Source organism: Drosophila rhopaloa, unplaced genomic scaffold (assembly GCF_018152115.1).
Source record: "Drosophila rhopaloa isolate 14029-0021.01 unplaced genomic scaffold, ASM1815211v1 contig_212, whole genome shotgun sequence".
NCBI classification, from domain to species: domain Eukaryota; kingdom Metazoa; phylum Arthropoda; class Insecta; order Diptera; family Drosophilidae; genus Drosophila; species Drosophila rhopaloa.
In genome coordinates this window covers 437-12,793 of record NW_025335098.1, presented here as the reverse complement: position 1 = coordinate 12,793, position 12,357 = coordinate 437, and the positions used below count along the sequence as shown (strand labels likewise).

Here is a 12,357-nt window from a genome sequence, read left to right as displayed (position 1 = left end):
ACGCTGGCAGCGATGGCACATTGCGGGTTCAAGCCTCCTCAGCTGACGTTCAACCTTGACGATTTGATTTCCCAGCCTGTTGACGCTGAGGATTTTGTCGTTGGCATGGTCAGCCGCAGGAGCCAGCTCTACTTCAAAGATGTCCAGAGGCTTTCTGCTGCGTCGATGTTTGATGTTGTTAATGTAGCGGACATGTAGACCCAGTTCAGTAAGTTGCCGGCGAATCTGGTCGCTGGGCGTGGAATGATGTAAATGCCTGATAACAACTCTATAGCCACGCTCCGACGGTCGCTGAAACGTGTGAGACTGACATTTCTCAGCCTCCAGTTTAGCCAAAATCTGTTGATAGGAGATAAAGTCCTTGCATGTAATCTTGATTTTATTTCCAATTAGGCATGCCATGGAATAATTGTTTTGCAGACCCTCAATATTGTTGAGAGCCGTTATTAGAGGTTGGATGGAAGAAATATTATGTAAGAAGATAGCAGGGATTTTTTCAACAGGTTTTTGTGCCGAGGGGTTTACTTGGTCAGCAGAAGGTTGTTGGCTTGTGTCCTGAATCGTTTTGCGAGGGGCCTGACTGTCTCTCCGCGTGCATGCCGACTCTGTGGGAGTTTTCTGCACATTTCGGCAAGTGGTCAGGCTGCTGTGGGCGTCCTCAGCTTCCTCGAAGATATCCATGCATTCCTCAGTTGGCTTAGACGGGGTTTTTTTTTTCGCTTTGGTGCCGGCAGTGCGGACACTAGTAAGACCATTTGCCTATAGCAGGGCAATGGCTATTTATTTATTTCAGCTTTTTAGTGTATAAGCTATATATAAATACTATTTAGCGGCCAGTGGCAGAGGCCAATACAATAAAAGGCTTTAAGACATATAACAAAAATATACTGACAATAGGAACTGCGAATATCGATAGCGATGCGTCGCGATCGATACTCGCGGCTACGATTTATGAACTAGTTCATTGGTATCGCAGCCGCGAGCATCGACGGCCTCACATCACCATCGGTATCGCAGCCCTTTTTGTTTACATTTCAGAGTTGGAATAAATTTCTTTCATGTATTTCATTTTTCTTATTAGCGCCAGCGCTTTTCGGTGGATACCCTCCTTGTTTCGACGGGATTGTCTACGGGAGTTGTGTACAGCTGAAGCTAGCAGCAGGTTCAGCGTTAGTTCCTCGGGGTCCAGAAAAGGTGCCCGAGAGGAGCTCCAGCCAGCGGATGAGTCGTTGCTCAAGGCATCTGCTGGGGTCAAACCAGCTGCAGTCAACAGATCCAGGTGAGCAGTGGGAGGAGACTCAATGCCAGCAGCAGGCCGGTGCCAGATGTGGCCGATGGTTGTTAATTTCGACTTCTTTCCCATCCGTTGGACTTGGGGCAGTAGCAGGTGCGCCGGTCAGCTGGTGAGTATAAGATTGCGAGTTTTTGCGGACGCTTTTTTACTTACAATTTTATTTTTTTTTTTTTTTTTTTGCATCATGAGGGAGTAACGCAGCTAGTGATTACGCCAGCAGCCAGGCTTGGAGCAGTGTTGCCAGTGTCTACAGAGCATCCAGTCAGCTGGTGTCCAGGAATTTGCCAGGTTTCTTGCACACTGGGGAGCCAATTGGGACCCGTTTTTGCTGCTGTGGGCGGTGTTTGTGCTGCAGAGTCTGGAACGCAGGAGGCGCCAACCAAGGCTGAAGTAGGTGCCAATTTTTGGTGACATCAGTGCAGCTCCAGCCAGCAGATGTGGTGTTGCCGGATACATCTGTTGGGGAGAAGCTAGCTGCGGAGTTTGTGGCGATGCCATCCAACGGGACCAAAGGAGCAGTAGTGGGAGTATCAGTTCCCGCAGTAAGCCAAGCAGTAGGAGCCAGTGGGGTGAGTAAGAAATCGCCAATTTCCGTGTGTGTTGCTGACTGTAATCTTATCTCTCACACCAGGAGAAAAAAGCGCAGCAGAGTTGGTGTTTGCTGGCACATCAGAGTCCAGTGTAGCGGAGTCGATGATGGCGTTAGTAGCCAGGCGTGGAGCATCATCAGGAGGAGATATCTCGGCTGCAATCGAATTTTGGGGTCCTAGAGCATTGGAGCTGATGTCAGCGTTGCCTGTCAGCTAAGAAGAAACTCAATGACAGCAGCAGGCCCGTGCGCTTGTGGTCGCTGGTTTGTTAGTTTCGACTATTTTTCCCATCTGTTGGACTTGGGGCAGCAGCAGGTGCGCCGGTCAGCTGGTGAGTATAAGATTGCCGGTTTTTGTGTACGCTCCCACTTACAATTTCATCTCACACACCAGGAGGGAGTAGAGAAAACAAACCAATGCTCGCTGGAGCTTCTGGAGAACTCAGAGTGGTTTCGCCGGTAGCCGGGATTGGAGCAGTGCTGCCGGCGTTGAGGGAGCGTCCAATCAGCTGACGATCAGAGACTTGCCAGTTTCTTTGTGCACTATGAGGCGAGCTGGTCCCCGTTTCTGATGCCAATGGCGGTGGTTGGGCTGATGAGTCTGGAACGCAGGAGACGCAGCTCCAATCATCAGATATGGTGTTGCCGAATAAAAGCGTTGGGGCTAGTCCGGCTGCAGAGTTTGTGGCAGTGCCTTCCAACGGGTTCAAAGGAGCAGAAGTAGGAAACTCGGTAGCAGCGGTAAACCAGTGCAAACGTGGCTGTTGGTTTTTAACTCCAGTTATTTTTCTCGCACTAGGAGGAGATATCTCAGCTGCAATCGAATTTGGTTGCATTGGAGTATTGGAGCTGATGTCTGTGTTGCCTGTCAGTCTTGGGGCAGCGGCAGAGGTATCAGTCAGCTGGTGAGCAGAAAGTCGCTGAATTTCATATGCGCTGTTAACTATGATTTTATCTCTCGCACCAGGAGGGAGTAGCGCTGCTAAGTTGGTGTGAGTCGGTACTTCTGGAGGACCTAAAGTATCGCAGCTACTGATTTCGCCAGTATCCGGCCTTGTAGCCGTGTTGGCGACGTCGGCAGAATCATCTGTGTCTAATAGTTCCTTTTCCAGACGCAGTTTTAGCCTGTTGAGGCCAGCCTCGAGTTGCTCCTCTGGCGTTGGCGGTTGGATCTCGGACGGTAATAGCGGGCTCATAATAAGCCTTTGGATGTATTCCGGCTGGAAGCGGATTTTGCGAGCCATGTCCCAACGGCTGATTGAGCCGCTTCTGACTAGCCGTGATTGATGATTGACCCAATCTATCGATGGTCGTTCCTGAGGTGTACCAGACGAAATCGCAAGTTCTTGTCTTTGTCGGGCGTTGTTTTCTTGCTGCTCAACTCGCAACTGATCCTGCTGCAGACTGTATTGTTTTTGTTGTTGCTGGTCAAGGCGAATTAATGTGGGCACTACCTGCTGGTGTTGTTCCGGCTGCTGGAGCAGAAGTTGTCGCAAAGGTGCGAAATGCGTCTCAAGTTGTTTGCTGTACACAGGAAGATCCTGGTTATTTGGAGTAAATAAATCTATAAGAAGATTTCTGGCTTCTGCATTCGGGTGTGCATAGAGGGAGTTGGCGAGCCTGCCACTAGCGTCGTCAAGTACCTCCTGTGCCGATTTTACCTTATAGCAGCTTTGTATAACCTTGTTTCTTGTGTAGCGGCCAGCTTGCACCACCCAGCGTAAGATTTTGTTCTGGGAAACTTCAATTTTTTTGAATTGAGTTTTGGAGACCAAGGGGCCCCAGACTGGGAGGGCATAGTGCCAGATTGGCGCAATCATCTGCTTATAAAGTAGTGCCTTGCTTGCGGCTGGGAGCTTACTTTGCTTCCCCAGTATCCAGTTTAGTCCGTAGGCAGAGGCACGTACTCTGTTAGCGAGTTGGGTGGTATGGTGGTTAAGTTTAAGCCTCTTGTCCAGTAAAAGCCCAAGGTAACGGTGTTTAAAATGGCTTTGGATTATCTTGCCATGAATTAATGGAGCCTTAGGCCCTCGTGAGACCGAGACGGTGCGGTTTGAAAACATAACGTGTACTGTTTTGTTCGCATTGAGGGTAATGCCCCAGTCTGACGCCCATTCTGTGATTTCGTATAGATAGGTGGTGTTTGTGTTGATAGCTATGTGCGCTGCTTTGTCTGCGCACATGATGATAGTATCATCCGCATATGTTGAGAGCAGCATGAATTTATGGTCCACCTGTTCTTTGAAAAGGGTTCGTTCAACGGAGCTTGGGAGCGGCATATCTGCTGTATAAATTGTGTATAATATGGGTCCCAAGACACTGCCTTGAGGGACACCCGCGGCAATGGTTCCAATTCTGGATTGGTGCCCGTTGTATCCGTTGACAATAAATGTGCGGTTTGTGAGGTAGCTATCAAGAGTTTTGAGGAGGCAGTAAGGTAGTAGCTTAGCGAGCTTCAAGAGCAGACCTTGGTGCCAAACACGGTCAAACGCTTCACTAACATCTATAAAAACAGCAGAGCAGTGAAGCTTTTGTTTGAAAGCGTTCTGTATGAACTGAGTCACTCTAAATAGTTGTTGCTCTGTGCTGTGCCCCCTCCGAAAGCCGAACTGGTGAGCGGGGACTGCATCCTCAAAGTCCTTACACCTGAACATCCTTTTCATTAGGAGCACCTCAAAAATTTTGGAGAAGCCAGCCAAGAGGCTGATTGGCCTATACGAGTCAACCTCATGATGACTTTTTCCGGGTTTTTTAATCATGGAGATGTATGCGCACTTCCATTTTGAGGGAAAGTGCCCGTATCTAAGGATGCAGTTGTAAATGTAGGTAATAAAAATTACGGCTTTATGGGGAAGTTTTTTGATGAGACTATTTTCAATCCGGTCCTCCCCCGGGGCCTTTTTATTTTGTAGGAGTTTAATCTCTAGATAAACTTCTGCAGGTGTAATTGGCTTAAACCGCACGTCAGCAACAGGGTGGTCTCCCCCATAATTCTCCCTGTGCAGCCACCTAGTCGTCGTGATTAATTTCTTATGCCTAATGATTTCTCTTGACTCAGAAATTACAGTATCCCTATATTCAGCTGAAGTTGTTAGTTTTGGTGTAAACCTTTCTTCAAGGTGCTTAACGAAAGCTTCAGTTTTCTCCTCGCTTGTCTTTGTCCAAGTAAATGTTTCCCTACTACTACCACCACCATTTTCACACTTGATTTTTAAGGGCCAGTTTGGCTCCGGTTTTCTCTTGAAACGATTAGCAATTTTCCAGAGTTTTTGGGCGCGATAGCGGTCCGTTGGGTCGATGTTGTTAAACATTTTGTTGTTAATTTTAGTTTTTTCCTCCTGCACGGATTTAGAAAAGGCACGACTGTGTGAATTATATATTTTCCGATTTTCTGGAGTGGGCCTGGCAATAAAATTACGCTTACTAATATTTTTGGCATCAAGTTGATTCTGAAGACGTTGACTAAGAATGATTTGCCCTGGCCGATGATGAGTACGCGAGCTTCTATTTTGGGAAGCTGCCGCAGCCGCACAGTAAATTTTGTTGTAGAGGGAATCAATTACGAGCTCAATGTCCTCCCCTGAAGAAATTTCGGTGTTGAGGTGAATTGAATCTGATAGAACACGCTGGAATTTTTTAACGCTGGCTCTGGGTGGTAGGAGCCGACGTTTTTTGGCGCTGTTTTCAAAGAATCCATTTACAGCCAACTCAATGACAATAGGGAGGTGGTCAGACTGCAGATCAACTATGGAATGTGTACGAATCCTATCGCTAGGAATGCCTGAATAGATTGCGAAATCAATTGCTGATGGCTTTTTTCTACTATCAAAGGGGTAGTGAGTGGCGCCTCCAGTCGCTAGTACGTTTAGCTGTTTATTTAAGTGAATCGATCGCAAGAGGTTCCTGCCTCTTGCACAGGATCTCATGCCTCCCCACCAGGGGTTTTTTGCGTTCCAATCCCCGCATATAATAATTTTGGAGCTATACGATAGTTTTTTTATGTGGTCGAATAACTTATTAAAATGGACATCAGACCAATTATGTTGAGGTGGAAGATAAACTGGGGCTATAACTATTTCTTCCCTATTGCCAACTGTGATGGCTAGTGGGCAGCTTTGTAAGTAGTCTTCTAATATTGGCTGCAAGGCTATATGTTTAAGATCTGCCTTTATGTACACGGCCGTGCCACCACTTCTTTTGGTGGGGTGTGTGGCGGTGTATAGAACGTAGCCATTTATGTGTGCTTTGTTAATGGTGGTGGTAAGTGGGTCGAAGTTAGAGGCAAGGCGGATTTCAGTAATAATCATTAAGTCTAATTTATTTTGCTGAATAAAAAGTTCTACTTCAGGGAATTTGTTGCCAAGGCCACAGGCGTTCCAATACGCAATTTTGAATGATTTGCATAGGGAGACGCCTGCATTTGCTATTGGCTGAGTGGGATCTTCTGAGTAAATTCTGGAATTTCGTCTAGCATTTCTTGTATTAGGCATGGCATTCCTCATTAACATTTATTTGCCCCTTGGATGAGGCAATAAGGAGGTGTACTAATTTAAACAGGGCATCAACTTTTTTTCCCATTTCACTCACGGCAACCAGGTTTTGCTGGACCAACTGCATCATTTCATCAGCAGTGAATAAAGGCGGAGCAGATCCAGTTTGGTTTCCCCGCAGCATGTGTGGTTCCCGTTGAAGTGGCTGCCTGCGTTGTTGATGGCCGCTCGTTGTAGGGGGAGACTTTTCGCTGTTATTCCTGCTGGGAGAAAGAGTATTAATGCGGGCTGTATGACAGTTTTCCCTAACACCACGTTGTTCAGCTTGTAGTCGGGTCTGAAACTCTTTCAGGTGATTTTCTGCAGGATTTTTAGCAGGAATGGTTTTTGTGAGATTTTTATTGAGAGCCTGACTATAGGTGGCTTGGTTGACTTTGCTAGGTATACTGCGAAAGGGGTTTTGTACTCGTGAAGACTCTTCAGGGCACGCCCTTGTTTCGCCTGGCAGGTTCGTCGTATTCCGGTGAGTTTGTCGCTGCCTGTGCTCAGTGTTGGTTTGGGGTCTCTTATCCACGGCAATATGCGCACGGTAGGCTGTAAGGCGGGCCTGCGCTTTTTTGTACTCAACGCATCCCTTATAGCTGGCAACATGGCCGAGCCCACAGTTTGCACATTTGGGATTTGAGACTCTGACCTCCGAGCAATCCGTCGTCGCGTGGCTTCCTGCGCATTTCATGCACACGAAATCCCGGCGACAATTTGACTTGGTGTGCTCAAAACGCTGGCAGCGATGGCACATTGCGGGTTCAAGCCTCCTCAGCTGACGTTCAACCTTGACGATTTGATTTCCCAGCCTGTTGACGCTGAGGATTTTGTCGTTGGCATGGTCAGCCGCAGGAGCCAGCTCTACTTCAAAGATGTCCAGAGGCTTTCTGCTGCGTCGATGTTTGATGTTGTTAATGTAGCGGACATGTAGACCCAGTTCAGTAAGTTGCCGGCGAATCTGGTCGCTGGGCGTGGAATGATGTAAATGCCTGATAACAACTCTATAGCCACGCTCCGACGGTCGCTGAAACGTGTGAGACTGACATTTCTCAGCCTCCAGTTTAGCCAAAATCTGTTGATAGGAGATAAAGTCCTTGCATGTAATCTTGATTTTATTTCCAATTAGGCATGCCATGGAATAATTGTTTTGCAGACCCTCAATATTGTTGAGAGCCGTTATTAGAGGTTGGATGGAAGAAATATTATGTAAGAAGATAGCAGGGATTTTTTCAACAGGTTTTTGTGCCGAGGGGTTTACTTGGTCAGCAGGAGGTTGTTGGCTTGTGTCCTGAATCGTTTTGCGAGGGGCCTGACTGTCTCTCCGCGTGCATGCCGACTCTGTGGGAGTTTTCTGCACATTTCGGCAAGTGGTCAGGCTGCTGTGGGCGTCCTCAGCTTCCTCGAAGATATCCATGCATTCCTCAGTTGGCTTAGACGGGGTGCTGGACACAGGCGCCAGGCAAGTTGGCTTGATTGCTGGTTCGCCAGCCGGAGTAGCAGCTTCCATGAGTTTGGCCGCCGAGATGGACCTGGTTCGCTTTTTAGTTGTTATCGAGAGAGAAAGCTTCTTCCGTTTGCTGCACAAGGGTCCAGGTTTGGACGCTGGCGCAACTGAGTTAAGGGTAGATTTACGTCTAAGGGTAGATAAAATATGATTATTTAGTTCATAATTATCACAGTCAATAGCATCCACAACAGGCTGATCACCGGGCTTGAAGTTTTTGCAGGTGTTAGTGGAGGTGGCGTAGCGCGGTGCGTTTAACCCCTCTCCTTCCTTCTCACGAGATGGCAAATGAATGTCTGCAACCACAGTTACTTTTTTGCTGCTGGGTCCAGGTAGAGTAGGGCTCAGTGATACACTAGATACATCGCTAGGTATATCACGGCTCTGGTGGTCAGTATTAGCGTTGGAGATCATTTTATTTGGTTTGGCAAAAAACACGTGCGCTAAAGTTAGGTTAGGCTGCAGTGGTATGTGTGGCTTTAAAACAGTTCAGTTTGCATGTATAAGTGCGTGGTGAGTTTGATTTTGGCGCGAGAAGCCCAGAAAAGCCGCGAATTAGTTTGTGTGTGTGGGTGCGATACAAGAGTTTTTCACAGCACAAGTGCATGTGTCAGTGTAGACAATTTACATACACAGAACAAACACTAGCACTAAATACATGCGCGTCAGTCACATAAAACATTTTAACACGTTAAAATTGTCCAGTATTCGCTTTGGTGCCGGCAGTGCGGACACTAGTAAGACCATTTGCCTATAGCAGGGCAATGGCTATTTATTTATTTCAGCTTTTTAGTGTATAAGCTATATATAAATACTATTTAGCGGCCAGTGGCAGAGGCCAATACAATAAAAGGCTTTAAGACATATAACAAAAATATACTGACAATAGGAACTGCGAATATCGATAGCGATGCGTCGCGATCGATACTCGCGGCTACGATTTATGAACTAGTTCATTGGTATCGCAGCCGCGAGCATCGACGGCCTCACATCACCATCGGTATCGCAGCCCTTTTTGTTTACATTTCAGAGTTGGAATAAATTTCTTTCATGTATTTCATTTTTCTTATTAGCGCCAGCGCTTTTCGGTGGATGCCCTCCTTGTTTCGACGGGATTGTCTACGGGAGTTGTGTACAGCTGAAGCTAGCAGCAGGTTCAGCGTTAGTTCCTCGGGGTCCAGAAAAGGTGCCCGAGAGGAGCTCCAGCCAGCGGATGAGTCGTTGCTCAAGGCATCTGCTGGGGTCAAACCAGCTGCAGTCAACAGATCCAGGTGAGCAGTGGGAGGAGACTCAATGCCAGCAGCAGGCCGGTGCCAGATGTGGCCGATGGTTGTTGATTTCGACTTCTTTCCCATCCGTTGGACTTGGGGCAGTAGCAGGTGCGCCGGTCAGCTGGTGAGTATAAGATTGCGAGTTTTTGCGGACGCTTTTTTACTTACAATTTTATTTATTTTTTTTTTTTGCATCATGAGGGAGTAACGCAGCTAGTGATTACGCCAGCAGCCAGGCTTGGAGCAGTGTTGCCAGTGTCTACAGAGCATCCAGTCAGCTGGTGTCCAGGAATTTGCCAGGTTTCTTGCACACTGGGGAGCCAATTGGGACCCGTTTTTGCTGCTGTGGGCGGTGTTTGTGCTGCAGAGTCTGGAACGCAGGAGGCGCCAACCAAGGCTGAAGTAGGTGCCAATTTTTGGTGACATCAGTGCAGCTCCAGCCAGCAGATGTGGTGTTGCCGGATACATCTGTTGGGGAGAAGCTAGCTGCGGAGTTTGTGGCGATGCCATCCAACGGGACCAAAGGAGCAGTAGTGGGAGTATCAGTTCCCGCAGTAAGCCAAGCAGTAGGAGCCAGTGGGGTGAGTAAGAAATCGCCAATTTCCGTGTGTGTTGCTGACTGTAATCTTATCTCTCACACCAGGAGAAAAAAGCGCAGCAGAGTTGGTGTTTGCTGGCACATCAGAGTCCAGTGTAGCGGAGTCGATGATGGCGTTAGTAGCCAGGCGTGGAGCATCATCAGGAGGAGATATCTCGGCTGCAATCGAATTTTGGGGTCCTAGAGCATTGGAGCTGATGTCAGCGTTGCCTGTCAGCTAAGAAGAAACTCAATGACAGCAGCAGGCCCGTGCGCTTGTGGTCGCTGGTTTGTTAGTTTCGACTATTTTTCCCATCTGTTGGACTTGGGGCAGCAGCAGGTGCGCCGGTCAGCTGGTGAGTATAAGATTGCCGGTTTTTGTGTACGCTCCCACTTACAATTTCATCTCACACACCAGGAGGGAGTAGAGAAAACAAACCAATGCTCGCTGGAGCTTCTGGAGAACTCAGAGTGGTTTCGCCGGTAGCCGAGCAGTGCTGCCGACGTTGAGGGAGCGTCCAATCAGCTGACGATCAGAGACTTGCCAGTTCCTTTGTGCACTATGAGGCGAGCTGGTCCCCGTTTCTGATGCCAATGGCGGTGGTTGGGCTGATGAGTCTGGAACGCAGGAGACGCAGCTCCAATCATCAGATATGGTGTTGCCGAATAAAAGCGTTGGGGCTAGTCCGGCTGCAGAGTTTGTGGCAGTGCCTTCCAACGGGTTCAAAGGAGCAGAAGTAGGAAACTCGGTAGCAGCGGTAAACCAGTGCAAACGTGGCTGTTGGTTTTTAACTCCAGTTATTTTTCTCGCACTAGGAGGAGATATCTCAGCTGCAATCGAATTTGGTTGCATTGGAGTATTGGAGCTGATGTCTGTGTTGCCTGTCAGTCTTGGGGCAGCGGCAGAGGTATCAATCAGCTGGTGAGCAGAAAGTCGCTGAATTTCATATGCGCTGTTAACTATGATTTTATCTCTCGCACCAGGAGGGAGTAGCGCTGCTAAGTTGGTGTGAGTCGGTACTTCTGGAGGACCTAAAGTATCGCAGCTACTGATTTTGCCAGTATCCGGCCTTGTAGTCGTGTTGGCGACGTCGGCAGAATCATCTGTGTCTAATAGTTCCTTTTCCAGACGCAGTTTTAGCCTGTTGAGGCCAGCCTCGAGTTGCTCCTCTGGCGTTGGCGGTTGGATCTCGGACGGTAATAGCGGGCTCATAATAAGCCTTTGGATGTATTCCGGCTGGAAGCGGATTTTGCGAGCCATGTCCCAACGGCTGATTGAGCCGCTTCTGACTAGCCGTGATTGATGATTGACCCAATCTATCGATGGTCGTTCCTGAGGTGTACCAGACGAAATCGCAAGTTCTTGTCTTTGTCGGGCGTTGTTTTCTTGCTGCTCAACTCGCAACTGATCCTGCTGCAGACTGTATTGTTTTTGTTGTTGCTGGTCAAGGCGAATTAATGTGGGCACTACCTGCTGGTGTTGTTCCGGCTGCTGGAGCAGAAGTTGTCGCAAAGGTGCGAAATGCGTCTCAAGTTGTTTGCTGTACACAGGAAGATCCTGGTTATTTGGAGTAAATAAATCTATAAGAAGATTTCTGGCTTCTGCATTCGGGTGTGCATAGAGGGAGTTGGCGAGCCTGCCACTAGCGTCGTCAAGTACCTCCTGTGCCGATTTTACCTTATAGCAGCTTTGTATAACCTTGTTTCTTGTGTAGCGGAATTGAATTGAATTTGAATTTTTTTGAATTGAGTTTTGGAGACCAAGGGGCCCCAGACTGGGAGGGCATAGTGCCAGATTGGCGCAATCATCTGCTTATAAAGTAGTGCCTTGCTTGCGGCTGGGAGCTTACTTTGCTTCCCCAGTATCCAGTTTAGTCCGTAGGCAGAGGCACGTACTCTGTTAGCGAGTTGGGTGGTATGGTGGTTAAGTTTAAGCCTCTTGTCCAGTAAAAGCCCAAGGTAACGGTGTTTAAAATGGCTTTGGATTATCTTGCCATGAATTAATGGAGCCTTAGGCCCTCGTGAGACCGAGACGGTGCGGTTTGAAAACATAACGTGTACTGTTTTGTTCGCATTGAGGGTAATGCCCCAGTCTGACGCCCATTCTGTGATTTCGTATAGATAGGTGGTGTTTGTGTTGATAGCTATGTGCGCTGCTTTGTCTGCGCACATGATGATAGTATCATCCGCATATGTTGAGAGCAGCATGAATTTATGGTCCACCTGTTCTTTGAAAAGGGTTCGTTCAACGGAGCTTGGGAGCGGCATATCTGCTGTATAAATTGTGTATAATATGGGTCCCAAGACACTGCCTTGAGGGACACCCGCGGCAATGGTTCCAATTCTGGATTGGTGCCCGTTGTATCCGTTGACAATAAATGTGCGGTTTGTGAGGTAGCTATCAAGAGTTTTGAGGAGGCAGTAAGGTAGTAGCTTAGCGAGCTTCAAGAGCAGACCTTGGTGCCAAACACGGTCAAACGCTTCACTAACATCTATAAAAACAGCAGAGCAGTGAAGCTTTTGTTTGAAAGCGTTCTGTATGAACTGAGTCACTCCCCCTCCGAAAGCCGAACTGGTGAGCGGGGAC

General features: G+C 48.0%; 1 protein-coding gene across 1 annotated transcript; it reads right to left on the bottom strand.

Annotated features, from left to right (window-relative positions):
• Nucleotides 1-1,483: 1,483 nt before the first annotated feature.
• LOC123037898 lies at nt 1,484-4,725 on the bottom strand. Its single transcript, XM_044460726.1, has 2 exons — nt 2,275-4,725; nt 1,484-2,212 (listed from the first exon to the last, which is right to left on the bottom strand). Exons 1-2 carry the CDS (start codon nt 4,640-4,642, stop codon nt 2,163-2,165), a joined length of 2,418 nt encoding a protein of 805 aa, XP_044316661.1. The 5' UTR covers nt 4,643-4,725; the 3' UTR covers nt 1,484-2,162.
• Between the last annotated feature and the right edge of the window lie 7,632 nt (nt 4,726-12,357).